This window comes from Zophobas morio, unplaced genomic scaffold, assembly GCF_036711695.1.
Source record: "Zophobas morio isolate AGI-343-1 ecotype UQ-CSIRO unplaced genomic scaffold, CSIRO_AGI_Zmor_V1 ptg000186l, whole genome shotgun sequence".
Taxonomy (NCBI): Eukaryota; Metazoa; Arthropoda; class Insecta; order Coleoptera; family Tenebrionidae; genus Zophobas; species Zophobas morio.
Genome location: NW_026972290.1, coordinates 67,628 through 85,468, shown reverse-complemented (window position 1 = coordinate 85,468; position 17,841 = coordinate 67,628). Strand labels below are relative to the sequence as shown.

The following is a 17,841-nucleotide window of genomic DNA, read 5'->3' as shown; positions in this document are numbered from 1 at the left end:
TAGGGTAACTGATTGGCTTAAAAGTACAAGAAAACACTTCAAAAGTGACGTTTCTGAAGAATTTTAACAGTTTTCTTGTATCTACGAACGCCAGAATGCATAAAATTGACCTAAACGTCTCCTTTTCCTATTCTGAGTCGATTCTGCATGCTTTAAGTGTGTTTGGTGGCTCAGAACCATCAAAAAACGTTGAAATATAGTTCAAATTCAATAAAAATCGACAAAAATACAGTTTCTAGCTAAAATTTGATGGTTTCGTTGCACTTTCCGAGCCCGTAGGGTATCTGATTGGCTTAAAAGTACAAGAAAACACTTCAAAAGTGACGTTTCTGAAGAATTTTAACAGTTTTCTTGTATCTACGAACGCCAGAATGCATAAAATTGACCTAAACGTCTCCTTTTCCTATTCTGAGTCGATTCTGCATGCTTTAAGTGTGTTTGGTGGCTCAGAACCATCAAAAAACGTTGAAATTTAGTTCAAATTCAATAAAAATCGACAAAAATACAGTTTCTAGCTAAAATTTGATGGTTTCGTTGCACTTTCCGAGCCCGTAGGGTATCTGATTGGCTTAAAAGTACAAGAAAACACTTCAAAAGTGACGTTTCTGAAGAATTTTAACAGTTTTCTTGTATCTACGAACGCCAGAATGCATAAAATTGACCTAAACGTCTCCTTTTCCTATTCTGAGTCGATTCTGCATGCTTTAAGTGTGTTTGGTGGCTCAGAACCATCAAAAAACGTTGAAATATAGTTCAAATTCAATAAAAATCGACAAAAATACAGTTTCTAGCTAAAATTTGATGGTTTCGTTGCACTTTCCGAGCCCGTAGGGTATCTGATTGGCTTGAAAGTACAAGAAAACACTTCAAAAGTGACGTTTCTGAAGAATTTTAACAGTTTTCTTGTATCTACGAACGCCAGAATGCATAAAATTGACCTAAACGTCTCCTTTTCCTATTCTGAGTCGATTCTGCATGCTTTAAGTGTGTTTGGTGGCTCAGAACCATCAAAAAACGTTGAAATATAGTTCAAATTCAATAAAAATCGACAAAAATACAGTTTCTAGCTAAAATTTGATGGTTTCGTTGCACTTTCCGAGCCCGTAGGGTATCTGATTGGCTTAAAAGTACAAGAAAACACTTCAAAAGTGACGTTTCTGAAGAATTTTAACAGTTTTCTTGTATCTACGAACGCCAGAATGCATAAAATTGACCTAAACGTCTCCTTTTCCTATTCTGAGTCGATTCTGCATGCTTTAAGTGTGTTTGGTGGCTCAGAACCATCAAAAAACGTTGAAATATAGTTCAAATTCAATAAAAATCGACAAAAATACAGTTTCTAGCTAAAATTTGATGGTTTCGTTGCACTTTCCGAGCCCGTAGGGTATCTGATTGGCTTAAAAGTACAAGAAAACACTTCAAAAGTGACGTTTCTGAAGAATTTTAACAGTTTTCTTGTATCTACGAACGCCAGAATGCATAAAATTGACCTAAACGTCTCCTTTTCCTATTCTGAGTCGATTCTGCATGCTTTAAGTGTGTTTGGTGGCTCAGAACCATCAAAAAACGTTGAAATATAGTTCAAATTCAATAAAAATCGACAAAAATACAGTTTCTAGCTAAAATTTGATGGTTTCGTTGCACTTTCCGAGCCCGTAGGGTATCTGATTGGCTTAAAAGTACAAGAAAACACTTCAAAAGTGACGTTTCTGAAGAATTTTAAGTTTTCTTGTATCTACGAACGCCAGAATGCATAAAATTGACCTAAACGTCTCCTTTTCCTATTCTGAGTCGATTCTGCATGCTTTAAGTGTGTTTGGTGGCTCAGAACCATCAAAAAACGTTGAAATATAGTTCAAATTCAATAAAAATCGACAAAAATACAGTTTCTAGCTAAAATTTGATGGTTTCGTTGCACTTTCCGAGCCCGTAGGGTATCTGATTGGCTTTAAAGTACAAGAAAACTCTTCAAAAGTGACGTTTCTGAAGAATTTTAACAGTTTTCTTGTATCTACGAACGCCAGGATGCATAAAATTGACCTAAACGTCTCCTTTTCCTATTCTGAGTCGATTCTGCATGCTTTAAGTGTGTTTGGTGGCTCAGAACCATCAAAAAACGTTGAAATATAGTTCAAATTCAATAAAAATCGACAAAAATACAGTTTCTAGCTAAAATTTGATGGTTTCGTTGCACTTTCCGAGCCCGTAGGGTATCTGATTGGCTTAAAAGTACAAGAAAACACTTCAAAAGTGACGTTTCTGAAGAATTTTAACAGTTTTCTTGTATCTACGAACGCCAGAATGCATAAAATTGACCTAAACGTCTCCTTTTCCTATTCTGAGTCGATTCTGCATGCTTTAAGTGTGTTTGGTGGCTCAGAACCATCAAAAAACGTTGAAATATAGTTCAAATTCAATAAAAATCGACAAAAATACAGTTTCTAGCTAAAATTTGATGGTTTCGTTGCACTTTCCGAGCCCGTAGGGTATCTGATTGGCTTAAAAGTACAAGAAAACACTTCAAAAGTGACGTTTCTGAAGAATTTTAACAGTTTTCTTGTATCTACGAACGCCAGAATGCATAAAATTGACCTAAACGTCTCCTTTTCCTATTCTGAGTCGATTCTGCATGCTTTAAGTGTGTTTGGTGGCTCAGAACCATCAAAAAACGTTGAAATATAGTTCAAATTCAATAAAAATCGACAAAAATACAGTTTCTAGCTAAAATTTGATGGTTTCGTTGCACTTTCCGAGCCCGTAGGGTATCTGATTGGCTTAAAAGTACAAGAAAACACTTCAAAAGTGACGTTTCTGAAGAATTTTAACAGTTTTCTTGTATCTACGAACGCCAGAATGCATAAAATTGACCTAAACGTCTCCTTTTCCTATTCTGAGTCGATTCTGCATGCTTTAAGTGTGTTTGGTGGCTCAGAACCATCAAAAAACGTTGAAATATACTTCAAATTCAATAAAAATCGACAAAAATACAGTTTCTAGCTAAAATTTGATGGTTTCGTTGCACTTTCCGAGGCCGTAGGGTATCTGATTGGCTTAAAATTACAAGAAAACACTTCAAAAGTGACGTTTCTGAAGAATTTTGACAGTTTTCTTGTATCTACGAACGCCAGAATGCATAAAATTGACCTAAACGTCTCCTTTTCCTATTCTGAGTCGATTCTGCATGCTTTAAGTGTGTTTGGTGGCTCAGAACCATCAAAAAACGTTGAAATATAGTTCAAATTCAATAAAAATCGACAAAAATACAGTTTCTAGCTAAAATTTGATGGTTTCGTTGCACTTTCCGAGCCCGTAGGGTATCTGATTGGCTTAAAAGTACAAGAAAACACTTCAAAAGTGACGTTTCTGAAGAATTTTAACAGTTTTCTTGTATCTACGAACGCCAGAATGCATAAAATTGACCTAAACGTCTCCTTTTCCTATTCTGAGTCGATTCTGCATGCTTTAAGTGTGTTGGTGGCTCAGAACCATCAAAAAACGTTGAAATATAGTTCAAATTCAATAAAAATCGACAAAAATACAGTTTCTAGCTAAAATTTGATGGTTTCGTTGCACTTTCCGAGACCGTAGGGTATCTGATTGGCTTAAAAGTACAAGAAAACACTTCAAAAGTGACGTTTCTGAAGAATTTTAACAGTTTTCTTGTATCTACGAACGCCAGAATGCATAAAATTGACCTAAACGTCTCCTTTTCCTATTCTGAGTCGATTCTGCATGCTTTAAGTGTGTTTGGTGGCTCAGAACCATCAAAAAACGTTGAAATATAGTTCAAATTCAATAAAAATCGACAAAAATACAGTTTCTAGCTAAAATTTGATGGTTTCGTTGCATTTTCCGGGCCCGTAGGGTATCTGATTGGCTTAGAAGTACAAGAAAACACTTCAAAAGTGACGTTTCTGAAGAATTTTAACAGTTTTCTTGTATCTACGAACGTCAGAATGCATAAAATTGACCTAAACGTCTCCTTTTCCTATTCTGAGTCGATTCTGCATGCTTTAAGTGTGTTTGGTGGCTCAGAACCTTCAAAAAACGTTGAAATATAGTTCAAATTCAATAAAAATCGACAAAAATACAGTTTCTAGCTAAAATTTGATGGTTTCGTTGCACTTTCCGAGCCCGTAGGGTATCTGATTGGCTTAAAAGTACAAGAAAACACTTCAAAAGTGACGTTTCTGAAGAATTTTAACAGTTTTCTTGTATCTACGAACGCCAGAATGCATAAAATTGACCTAAACGTCTCCTTTTCCTATTCTGAGTCGATTCTGCATGCTTTAAGTGTGTTTGGTGGCTCAGAACCATCAAAAAACGTTGAAATATAGTTCAAATTCAATAAAAATCGACAAAAATACAGTTTCTAGCTAAAATTTGATGGTTTCGTTGCACTTTCCGAACCCGTAGGGTATCTGATTGGCTTAAAAGTACAAGAAAACACTTCAAAAGTGACGTTTCTGAAGAATTTTAACAGTTTTCTTGTATCTACGAACGCCAGAATGCATAAAATTGACCTAGACGTCTCCTTTTCCTATTCTGAGTCGATTCTGCATGCTTTAAGTGTGTTTGGTGGCTCAGAACCATCAAAAAACGTTGAAATATAGTTCAAATTCAATAAAAATCGACAAAAATACAGTTTCTAGCTAAAATTTGATGGTTTCGTTGCACTTTCCGAGCCCGTAGGGTATCTGATTGGCTTAAAAGTACAAGAAAACACTTCAAAAGTGACGTTTCTGAAGAATTTTAACAGTTTTCTTGTATCTACGAACGCCAGAATGCATAAAATTGACCTAAACGTCTCCTTTTCCTATTCTGAGTCGATTCTGCATGCTTTAAGTGTGTTTGGTGGCTCAGAACCATCAAAAAACGTTGAAATATAGTTCAAATTCAATAAAAATCGACAAAAATACAGTTTCTAGCTAAAATTTGATGGTTTCGTTGCACTTTCCGAGCCCGTAGGGTATCTGATTGGCTTAAAAGTACAAGAAAACACTTCAAAAGTGACGTTTCTGAAGAATTTTAACAGTTTTCTTGTATCTACGAACGCCAGAATGCATAAAATTGACCTAAACGTCTCCTTTTCCTATTCTGAGTCGATTCTGCATGCTTTAAGTGTGTTTGGTGGCTCAGAACCATCAAAAAACTTTGAAATATAGTTCAAATTCAATAAAAATCGACAAAAATACAGTTTCTAGCTAAAATTTGATGGTTTCGTTGCACTTTCCGAGCCCGTAGGGTATCTGATTGGCTTAAAAGTACAAGAAAACACTTCAAAAGTGACGTTTCTGAAGAATTTTAACAGTTTTCTTGTATCTACGAACGCCAGAATGCATAAAATTGACCTAAACGTCTCCTTTTCCTATTCTGAGTCGATTCTGCATGCTTTAAGTGTGTTTGGTGGCTCAGAACCATCAAAAAACGTTGAAATATAGTTCAAATTCAATAAAAATCGACAAAAATACAGTTTCTAGCTAAAATTTGATGGTTTCGTTGCACTTTCCGAGCCCGTAGGGTATCTGATTGGCTTAAAAGTACAAGAAAACACTTCAAAAGTGACGTTTCTGAAGAATTTTAACAGTTTTCTTGTATCTACGAACGCCAGAATGCATAAAATTGACCTAAACGTCTCCTTTTCCTATTCTGAGTCGATTCTGCATGCTTTAGGTGTGTTTGGTGGCTCAGAACCATCAAAAAACGTTGAAATATGGTTCAAATTCAATAAAAATCGACAAAAATACAGTTTCTAGCTAAAATTTGATGGTTTCGTTGCACTTTCCGAGCCCGTAGGGTATCTGATTGGCTTAAAAGTACAAGAAAACACTTCAAAAGTGACGTTTCTGAAGAATTTTAACAGTTTTCTTGTATCTTCGAACGCCAGAATGCATAAAATTGACCTTAACGTCTCCTTTTCCTATTCTGAGTCGATTCTGCATGCTTTAAGTGTGTTTGGTGGCTCAGAACCATCAAAAAACGTTGAAATATAGTTCAAATTCAATAAAAATCGACAAAAATACAGTTTCTAGCTAAAATTTGATGGTTTCGTTGCACTTTCCGAGCCCGTAGGGTATCTGATTGGCTTAAAAGTACAAGAAAACACTTCAAAAGTGACGTTTCTGAAGAATTTTAACAGTTTTCTTGTATCTACGAACGCCAGAATGCATAAAATTGACCTAAACGTCTCCTTTTCCTATTCTGAGTCGATTCTGCATGCTTTCAGTGTGTTTGGTGGCTCAGAACCATCAAAAAACGTTGAAATATAGTTCAAATTCAATAAAAATCGACAAAAATACAGTTTCTAGCTAAAATTTGATGGTTTCGTTGCACTTTCCGAGCCCGTAGGGTATCTGATTGGCTTAAAAGTACAAGAAAACACTTCAAAAGTGACGTTTCTGAAGAATTTTAACAGTTTTCTTGTATCTACGAACGCCAGAATGCATAAAATTGACCTAAACGTCTCCTTTTCCTATTCTGAGTCGATTCTGCATGTTTTAAGTGTGTTTGGTGGCTCAGAACCATCAAAAAACGTTGAAATATAGTTCAAATCCAATAAAAATCGACAAAAATACAGTTTCTAGCTAAAATTTGATGGTTTCGTTGCACTTTCCGAGCCCGTAGGGTATCTGATTGGCTTAAAAGTACAAGAAAACACTTCAAAAGTGACGTTTCTGAAGAATTTTAACAGTTTTCTTGTATCTACGAACGCCAGAATGCATAAAATTGACCTTACCGTCTCCTTTTCCTATTCTGAGTCGATTCTGCATGCTTTAAGTGTGTTTGGTGGCTCAGAACCATCAAAAAACGTTGAAATATAGTTGAAATTCAATAAAAATCGACAAAAATACAGTTTCTAGCTAAAATTTGATGGTTTCGTTGCACTTTCCGAGCCCGTTGGGTATCTGATTGGCTTAAAAGTACAAGAAAACACTTCAAAAGTGACGTTTCTGAAGAATTTTAACAGTTTTCTTGTATCTACGAACGCCAGAATGCATAAAATTGACCTAAACGTCTCCTTTTCCTATTCTGAGTCGATTCTGCATGCTTTAAGTGTGTTTGGTGGCTCAGAACCATCAAAAAACGTTGAAATATAGTTCAAATTCAATAAAAATCGACAAAAATACAGTTTCTAGCTAAAATTTGATGGTTTCGTTGCACTTTCCGAGCCCGTAGGGTATCTGATTGGCTTAAAAGTACAAGAAAACACTTCAAAAGTGACGTTTCTGAAGAATTTTAACAGTTTTCTTGTATCTACGAACGCCAGAATGCATAAAATTGACCTAAACGTCTCCTTTTCCTATTCTGAGTCGATTCTGCATGCTTTAAGTGTGTTTGGTGGCTCAGAACCATCAAAAAACGTTGAAATATAGTTCAAATTCAATAAAAATCGACAAAAATACAGTTTCTAGCTAAAATTTGATGGTTTCGTTGCACTTTCCGAGCCCGTAGGGTATCTGATTGGCTTAAAAGTACAAGAAAACACTTCAAAAGTGACGTTTCTGAAGAATTTTAACAGTTTTCTTGTATCTACGAACGCCAGAATGCATAAAATTGACCTAAACGTCTCCTTTTCCTATTCTGAGTCGATTCTGCATGCTTTAAGTGTGTTTGGTGGCTCAGAACCATCAAAAAACGTTGAAATATAGTTCAAATTCAATAAAAATCGACAAAAATACAGTTTCTAGCTAAAATTTGATGGTTTCGTTGCACTTTCCGAGCCCGTAGGGTATCTGATTGGCTTAAAAGTACAAGAAAACACTTCAAAAGTGACGTTTCTGAAGAATTTTAACAGTTTTCTTGTATCTACGAACGCCAGAATGCATAAAATTGACCTAAACGTCTCCTTTTCCTATTCTGAGTCGATTCTGCATGCTTTAAGTGTGTTTGGTGGCTCAGAACCATCAAAAAACGTTGAAATATAGTTCAAATTCAATAAAAATCGACAAAAATACAGTTTCTAGCTAAAATTTGATGGTTTCGTTGCACTTTCCGAGCCCGTAGGGTATCTGATTGGCTTAAAAGTACAAGAAAACACTTCAAAAGTGACGTTTCTGAAGAATTTTAACAGTTTTCTTGTATCTACGAACGCCAGAATGCATAAAATTGACCTAAACGTCTCCTTTTCCTATTCTGAGTCGATTCTGCATGCTTTAAGTGTGTTTGGTGGCTCAGAACCATCAAAAAACGTTGAAATATAGTTCAAATTCAATAAAAATCGACAAAAATACAGTTTCTAGCTAAAATTTGATGGTTTCGTTGCACTTTCCGAGCCCGTAGGGTATCTGATTGGCTTAAAAGTACAAGAAAACACTTCAAAAGTGACGTTTCTGAAGAATTTTAACAGTTTTCTTGTATCTACGAACGCCAGAATGCATAAAATTGACCTAAACGTCTCCTTTTCCTATTCTGAGTCGATTCTGCATGCTTTAAGTGTGTTTGGTGGCTCAGAACCATCAAAAAACGTTGAAATATAGTTCAAATTCAATAAAAATCGACAAAAATACAGTTTCTAGCTAAAATTTGATGGTTTCGTTGCACTTTCCGAGCCCGTAGGGTATCTGATTGGCTTAAAAGTACAAGAAAACACTTCAAAAGTGACGTTTCTGAAGAATTTTAACAGTTTTCTTGTATCTACGGACGCCAGAATGCATAAAATTGACCTAAACGTCTCCTTTTCCTATTCTGAGTCGATTCTGCATGCTTTAAGTGTGTTTGGTGGCTCAGAACCATCAAAAAACGTTGAAATATAGTTCAAATTCAATAAAAATCGACAAAAATACAGTTTCTAGCTAAAATTTGATGGTTTCGTTGCACTTTCCGAGCCCGTAGGGTATCTGATTGGCTTAAAAGTACAAGAAAACAATTCAAAAGTGACGTTTCTGAAGAATTTTAACAGTTTTCTTGTATCTACGAACGCCAGAATGCATAAAATTGACCTAAACGTCTCCTTTTCCTATTCTGAGTCGATTCTGCATGCTTTAAGTGTGTTTGGTGGCTCAGAACCATCAAAAAACGTTGAAATATAGTTCAAATTCAATAAAAATCGACAAAAATACAGTTTCTAGCTAAAATTTGATGGTTTCGTTGCACTTTCCGAGCCCGTAGGGTATCTGATTGGCTTAAAAGTACAAGAAAACACTTCAAAAGTGACGTTTCTGAAGAATTTTAACAGTTTTCTTGTATCTACGAACGCCAGAATGCATAAAATTGACCTAAACGTCTCCTTTTCCTATTCTGAGTCGATTCTGCATGCTTTAACACATTCGCTGCCGTTCCCGCGCTAGCGCGTGATGGCGCTCGTTTTGGCAATGCCTCTCACGCTCTAGAGCGTTTCGATGCGTTTTAAATTCAACATGCTGCCATTTACACTGGCACTGGCATAGGAACATGAAATTTAGCCAGGCACTAGCTTAAATATTCTTTTTAAATTTCCCGCTTGCGGTTTTCGATTTTGGACTTAATTGTCAGTCTGACAAAATGAACGACACGGACGAAGTCGAGGCTGGGCCTTCGGCTCCAAAACGTATGAAAATCTCACAAAATAATAAAAGAGCTAGCACAAAGAAGTTTCTTACTGATGACGAACTTCAGGCCATCTTAGAAGCGAGTAGTGATAGTGACGTTGACATCTACTTGAACGACGGAAGTGAAGTTTCCTCGTCGGAATCTGGTGACGAAGATGAGAGTATTTTTGATTTTCAACAAACTCAGACTGTTAGTACCAACAAGGACGAATTTCAATGGACAGAGGATTCAGGCTCTATGAAATCAGTACAATTTACCAAAGAAGAGAAAATGCTTATTCCAATTCCTGGTAAGGAGCCGATAGATTTTTTCATGATGTTTTTGACTCATGAGTTTCTGGAAAGCATAGTAGAGCAGACCAACATATATGCAACGGAAGTTTTTTTATCCAAAGGAACTAAAGAAAAATCCAGAATAACTAACTGGAAAGAAACGACAAATGAAGAAATGATCGTCTTCTTGGGATTACTCTTGCACATGGGTAACATTAGAATGAGTAGATTGCAGGATTATTGGAAGACAGACCCACTGTTCAATATAAATATTTTTCATTCTAGTATGAGTAGAAATAGATTTTTACTAATAATGAGAACGCTCCATTTTGCAAAAAATCCAGAACCCGGTGAGGCAGTTCCCCAAGACAGATTGCATAAAATTAGACCACCCGTACGTTTTTTCAATGAAAGAATGAGCAAAATATTTTATCCTGGCAGAGAGTTGAGCTTAGATGAGTCCATGATGTTGTGGCGCGGTAGACTGGTATTTCGTCAATATATAAAAAACAAACGACATAAATACGGAATAAAATTGTACATGCTAACCGACCCTAATGGAATTATTTTAAAATTCATGGTGTACACAGGTTCACTGGATGATTGCGGCGGAAAAGGTCACACTGAAAAAGTTGTTCTGCATCTTTTAGATGGCAAGTTAAATGTTGGACACTCTTTATACATGGACAACTTTTATAATAGTCCCGCTCTTGCCAAAACGTTGCTGAAGCAAAACACACATTGCACAGGCACACTCCGTATTGACCGAAAAGACTGTCCAACTGAAGTCAAACAAAAAAAATTAAAGCGAGGTGAAACTATTGCAAGATATTCAGGGGGTATATTAGTTGGCAAATGGAAAGACAAGAGAGATGTGTGCTACATATCTAATGAATATGAGAATACTATGCTAAATGTCACAAACAGAAGAGGAGATACTAGAGAAAAGCCTCTGCCAATAATCCAATACAATACATATATGGCAGGAGTAGATAGGCAAGATCAATTATTATCGTATTATCCATGCGAAAGGAAGACTATAAGGTGGCCAACTAAAATTTTCGTTCATATTCTTCAAATGATGCTAATAAATGCTCACGGACTTTACAATAAATACTCGGGTAAAAAAATGAATTTATACGATTTTAGAGTTGCGGTAATACGCAAATTGCTACCAACACAAACTGTTGTGCAAGAAAATCAGCCAAAACTTGACGCACATTATTTGGTCAAGCGTGAGGAGAAAACATCGTCTGGGAAAATAAAGAGAAAGGCGTGTAAGACGTGCTACAAAAAGAATAAGCGCACGGATACAACATACGTCTGCCAGAAATGTCCAGGTCTTCCAGGCTACTGCCTCGATTGTGCAACGCTTACACACGTATAATCAATTTTTTATATGAATATTTCGAATTTTTGTTTATTTGAAGTTGTTTTTAGTTTTCGTTTTGCAATATAACAAATGTTTTTGTTAAGTTTTGTTTGTTTTACTAATTTTTGTAATAAAATGGAGAGATTTTATTTATTTATTTTTTGTTTCTTTCGTTATTCATATCATGTGTTGAAGCAAACTAATTTCTAAAATTTAACGCTCTTGCGCGTTGGGCGGCATTGGGTATGCAGTTTTCATTACCAGTGCCAGTCACGCTCAGGCGCGTTAATTTTCCAAAATTTCTAAAACTTGTTTTTTTTGTGTCCAGTACACTTACTACTTCCTTCAAGTGTTTATTTCTGCAAAATTTTGAAAATTCGTTCAAAAACTGAATTCGGCCCCTTGGGACTGATTGTTCCTAAAAGGTGGCAGCGAATGTGTTAAGTGTGTTTGGTGGCTCAGAACCATCAAAAAACGTTGAAATATAGTTCAAATTCAATAAAAATCGACAAAAATACAGTTTCTAGCTAAAATTTGATGGTTTCGTTGCACTTTCCGAGCCCGTAGGGTATCTGATTGGCTTAAAAGTACAAGAAAACACTTCAAAAGTGACGTTTCTGAAGAATTTTAACAGTTTTCTTGTATCTACGAACGCCAGAATGCATAAAATTGACCTAAACGTCTCCTTTTCCTATTCTGAGTCGATTCTGCATGCTTTAAGTGTGTTTGGTGGCTCAGAACCATCAAAAAACGTTGAAATATAGTTCAAATTCAATAAAAATCGACAAAAATACAGTTTCTAGCTAAAATTTGATGGTTTCGTTGCACTTTCCGAGCCCGTAGGGTATCTGATTGGCTTAAAAGTACAAGAAAACACTTCAAAAGTGACGTTTCTGAAGAATTTTAACAGTTTTCTTGTATCTACGAACGCCAGAATGCATAAAATTGACCTAAACATCTCCTTTTCCTATTCTGAGTCGATTCTGCATGCTTTAAGTGTGTTTGGTGGCTCAGAACCATCAAAAAACGTTGAAATATAGTTCAAATTCAATAAAAATCGACAAAAATACAGTTTCTAGCTAAAATTTGATGGTTTCGTTGCACTTTCCGAGCCCGTAGGGTATCTGATTGGCTTAAAAGTACAAGAAAACACTTCAAAAGTGACGTTTCTGAAGAATTTTAACAGTTTTCTTGTATCTACGAACGCCAGAATGCATAAAATTGACCTAAACGTCTCCTTTTCCTATTCTGAGTCGATTCTGCATGCTTTAAGTGTGTTTGGTGGCTCAGAACCATCAAAAAACGTTGAAATATAGTTCAAATTCAATAAAAATCGACAAAAATACAGTTTCTAGCTAAAATTTGATGGTTTCGTTGCACTTTCCGAGCCCGTAGGGTATCTGATTGGCTTAAAAGTACAAGAAAACACTTCAAAAGTGACGTTTCTGAAGAATTTTAACAGTTTTCTTGTATCTACGAACGCCAGAATGCATAAAATTGACCTAAACGTCTCCTTTTCCTATTCTGAGTCGATTCTGCATGCTTTAAGTGTGTTTGGTGGCTCAGAACCATCAAAAAACGTTGAAATATAGTTCAAATTCAATAAAAATCGACAAAAATACAGTTTCTAGCTAAAATTTGATGGTTTCGTTGCACTTTCCGAGCCCGTAGGGTATCTGATTGGCTTAAAAGTACAAGAAAACACTTCAAAAGTGACGTTTCTGAAGAATTTTAACAGTTTGCTTGTATCTACGAACGCCAGAATGCATAAAATTGACCTAAACGTCTCCTTTTCCTATTCTGAGTCGATTCTGCATGCTTTAAGTGTGTTTGGTGGCTCAGAACCATCAAAAAACGTTGAAATATAGTTCAAATTCAATAAAAATCGACAAAAATACAGTTTCTAGCTAAAATTTGATGGTTTCGTTGCACTTTCCGAGCCCGTAGGGTATCTGATTGGCTTAAAAGTACAAGAAAACACTTCAAAAGTGACGTTTCTGGAGAATTTTAACAGTTTTCTTGTATCTACGAACGCCAGAATGCATAAAATTGACCTAAACGTCTCCTTTTCCTATTCTGAGTCGATTCTGCATGCTTTAAGTGTGTTTGGTGGCTCAGAACCATCAAAAAACGTTGAAATATAGTTCAAATTCAATAAAAATCGACAAAAATACAGTTTCTAGCTAAAATTTGATGGTTTCGTTGCACTTTCCGAGCCCGTAGGGTATCTGATTGGCTTAAAAGTACAAGAAAACACTTCAAAAGTGACGTTTCTGAAGAATTTTAACAGTTTTCTTGTATCTACGAACGCCAGAATGCATAAAATTGACCTAAACGTCTCCTTTTCCTATTCTGAGTCGATTCTGCATGCTTTAAGTGTGTTTGGTGGCTCAGAACCATCAAAAAACGTTGAAATATAGTTCAAATTCAATAAAAATCGACAAAAATACAGTTTCTAGCTAAAATTTGATGGTTTCGTTGCACTTTCCGAGCCCGTAGGGTATCTGATTGGCTTAAAAGTACAAGAAAACACTTCAAAAGTGACGTTTCTGAAGAATTTTAACAGTTTTCTTGTATCTACGAACGCCAGAATGCATAAAATTGACCTAAACGTCTCCTTTTCCTATTCTGAGTCGATTCTGCATGCTTTAAGTGTGTTTGGTGGCTCAGAACCATCAAAAAACTTTGAAATATAGTTCAAATTCAATAAAAATCGACAAAAATACAGTTTCTAGCTAAAATTTGATGGTTTCGTTGCACTTTCCGAGCCCGTAGGGTATCTGATTGGCTTAAAAGTACAAGAAAACACTTCAAAAGTGACGTTTCTGAAGAATTTTAACAGTTTTCTTGTATCTACGAACGCCAGAATGCATAAAATTGACCTAAACGTCTCCTTTTCCTATTCTGAGTCGATTCTGCATGCTTTAAGTGTGTTTGGTGGCTCGGAACCATCAAAAAACGTTGAAATATAGTTCAAATTCAATAAAAATCGACAAAAATACAGTTTCTAGCTAAAATTTGATGGTTTCGTTGCACTTTCCGAGCCCGTAGGGTATCTGATTGGCTTAAAAGTACAAGAAAACACTTCAAAAGTGACGTTTCTGAAGAATTTTAACAGTTTTCTTGTATCTACGAACGCCAGAATGCATAAAATTGACCTAAACATCTCCTTTTCCTATTCTGAGTCGATTCTGCATGCTTTAAGTGTGTTTGGTGGCTCAGAACCATCAAAAAACGTTGAAATATAGTTCAAATTCAATAAAAATCGACAAAAATACAGTTTCTAGCTAAAATTTGATGGTTTCGTTGCACTTTCCGAGCCCGTAGGGTATCTGATTGGCTTAAAAGTACAAGAAAACACTTCAAAAGTGACGTTTCTGAAGAATTTTAACAGTTTTCTTGTATCTACGAACGCCAGAATGCATAAAATTGACCTGAACGTCTCCTTTTCCTATTCTGAGTCGATTCTGCATGTTTAAGTGTGTTTGGTGGCTCAGAACCATCAAAAAACGTTGAAATATAGTTCAAATTCAATAAAAATCGACAAAAATACAGTTTCTAGCTAAAATTTGATGGTTTCGTTGCACTTTCCGAGCCCGTAGGGTATCTGATTGGCTTAAAAGTACAAGAAAACACTTCAAAAGTGACGTTTCTGAAGAATTTTAACAGTTTTCTTGTATCTACGAACGCCAGAATGCATAAAATTGACCTAAACGTCTCCTTTTCCTATTCTGAGTCGATTCTGCATGCTTTAAGTGTGTTTGGTGGCTCAGAACCATCAAAAAACGTTGAAATATAGTTCAAATTCAATAAAAATCGACAAAAATACAGTTTCTAGCTAAAATTTGATGGTTTCGTTGCACTTTCCGAGCCCGTAGGGTATCTGATTGGCTTAAAAGTACAAGAAAACACTTCAAAAGTGACGTTTCTGAAGAATTTTAACAGTTTTCTTGTATCTACGAACGCCAGAATGCATAAAATTGACCTAAACGTCTCCTTTTCCTATTCTGAGTCGATTCTGCATGCTTTAAGTGTGTTTGGTGGCTCAGAACCATCAAAAAACGTTGAAATATAGTTCAAATTCAATAAAAATCGACAAAAATACAGTTTCTAGCTAAAATTTGATGGTTTCGTTGCACTTTCCGAGCCCGTTGGGTATCTGATTGGCTTAAAAGTACAAGAAAGCATTTCAAAAGTGACGTTTCTGAAGAATTTTAACAGTTTTCTTGTATCTACGAACGCCAGAATGCATAAAATTGACCTAAACGTCTCCTTTTCCTATTCTGAGTCGATTCTGCATGCTTTAAGTGTGTTTGGTGGCTCAGAACCATCAAAAAACATTGAAATATAGTTCAAATTCAATAAAAATCGACAAAAATACAGTTTCTAGCTAAAATTTGATGGTTTCGTTGCACTTTCCGAGCCCGTAGGGTATCTGATTGGCTTAAAAGTACCAGAAAACACTTCAAAAGTGACGTTTCTGAAGAATTTTAACAGTTTTCTTGTGTCTACGAACGCCAGAATGCATAAAATTGACCTAAACGTCTCCTTTTCCTATTCTGAGTCGATTCTGCATGCTTTAAGTGTGTTTGGTGGCTCAGAACCATCAAAAAACGTTGAAATATAGTTCAAATTCAATAAAAATCGACAAAAATACAGTTTCTAGCTAAAATTTGATGGTTTCGTTGCACTTTCCGAGCCCGTAGGGTATCTGATTGGCTTAAAAGTACAAGAAAACACTTCAAAAGTGACGTTTCTGAAGAATTTTAACAGTTTTCTTGTATCTACGAACGCCAGAATGCATAAAATTGACCTAAACGTCTCCTTTTCCTATTCTGAGTCGATTCTGCATGCTTTAAGTGTGTTTGGTGGCTCAGAACCATCAAAAAACGTTGAAATATAGTTCAAATTCAATAAAAATCGACAAAAATACAGTTTCTAGCTAAAATTTGATGGTTTCGTTGCACTTTCCGAGCCCGTAGGGTATCGGATTGGCTTAAAAGTACAAGAAAACACTTCAAAAGTGACGTTTCTGAAGAATTTTAACAGTTTTCTTGTATCTACGAACGCCAGAATGCATAAAATTGACCTAAACGTCTCCTTTTCCTATTCTGAGTCGATTCTGCATGCTTTAAGTGTGTTTGGTGGCTCAGAACCATCAAAAAACGTTGAAATATAGTTCAAATTCAATAAAAATCGACAAAAATACAGTTTCTAGCTAAAATTTGATGGTTTCGTTGCACTTTCCGAGCCCGTAGGGTATCTGATTGGCTTAAAAGTACAAGAAAACACTTCAAAAGTGACGTTTCTGAAGAATTTTAACAGTTTTCTTGTATCTACGAACGCCAGAATGCATAAAATTGATCTAAACGTCTCCTTTTCCTATTCTGAGTCGATTCTGCATGCTTTAAGTGTGTTTGGTGGCTCAGAACCATCAAAAAACGTTGAAATATAGTTCAAATTCAATAAAAATCGACAAAAATACAGTTTCTAGCTAAAATTTGATGGTTTCGTTGCACTTTCCGAGCCCGTAGGGTATCTGATTGGCTTAAAAGTACAAGAAAACACTTCAAAAGTGACGTTTCTGAAGAATTTTAACAGTTTGCTTGTATCTACGAACGCCAGAATGCATAAAATTGGCCTAAACGTCTCCTCTTCCTATTCTGAGTCGATTCTGCATGCTTTAAGTGTGTTTGGTGGCTCAGAACCATCAAAAAACGTTGAAATATAGTTCAAATTCAATAAAAATCGACAAAAATACAGTTTCTAGCTAAAATTTGATGGTTTCGTTGCACTTTCCGAGCCCGTAGGGTATCTGATTGGCTTAAAAGTACAAGAAAACACTTCAAAAGTGACGTTTCTGAAGAATTTTAACAGTTTTCTTGTATCTACGAACGCCAGAATGCATAAAATTGACCTAAACGTCTCCTTTTCCTATTCTGAGTCGATTCTGCATGCTTTAAGTGTGTTTGGTGGCTCAGAACCATCAAAAAACGTTGAAATATAGTTCAAATTCAATAAAAATCGACAAAAATACAGTTTCTAGCTAAAATTTGATGGTTTCGTTGCACTTTCCGAGCCCGTAGGGTATCTGATTGGCTTAAAAGTACAAGAAAACACTTCAAAAGTGACGTTTCTGAAGAATTTTAACAGTTTTCTTGTATCTACGAACGCCAGAATGCATAAAATTGACCTAAACGTCTCCTTTTCCTATTCTGAGTCGATTCTGCATGCTTTAAGTGTGTTTGGTGGCTCAGAACCATCAAAAAACCTTGAAATATAGTTCAAATTCAATAAAAATCGACAAAAATACAGTTTCTAGCTAAAATTTGATGGTTTCGTTGCACTTTCCGAGCCCGTAGGGTATCTGATTGGCTTAAAAGTACAAGAAAACACTTCAAAAGTGACGTTTCTGAAGAATTTTAACAGTTTTCTTGTATCTACGAACGCCAGAATGCATAAAATTGACCTAAACGTCTCCTTTTCCTATTCTGAGTCGATTCTGCATGCTTTAAGTGTGTTTGGTGGCTCGGAACCATCAAAAAACGTTGAAATATAGTTCAAATTCAATAAAAATCGACAAAAATACAGTTTCTAGCTAAAATTTGATGGTTTCGTTGCACTTTCCGAGCCCGTAGGGTATCTGATTGGCTTAAAAGTACAAGAAAA

The 17,841-nt window shown here is 35.8% G+C and overlaps 1 protein-coding gene across 1 annotated transcript; it reads left to right on the top strand.

The window, feature by feature from the left end:
* The first annotated feature begins 9,263 nt into the window (after positions 1-9,263).
* LOC135145814 (piggyBac transposable element-derived protein 4-like) lies at positions 9,264-11,611 on the top strand. Its single transcript, XM_064077952.1, has one exon. It carries the CDS (start codon positions 9,481-9,483, stop codon positions 11,185-11,187), a length of 1,707 nt encoding a protein of 568 aa, XP_063934022.1. The 5' UTR covers positions 9,264-9,480; the 3' UTR covers positions 11,188-11,611.
* The last annotated feature ends 6,230 nt before the right edge of the window (positions 11,612-17,841 follow it).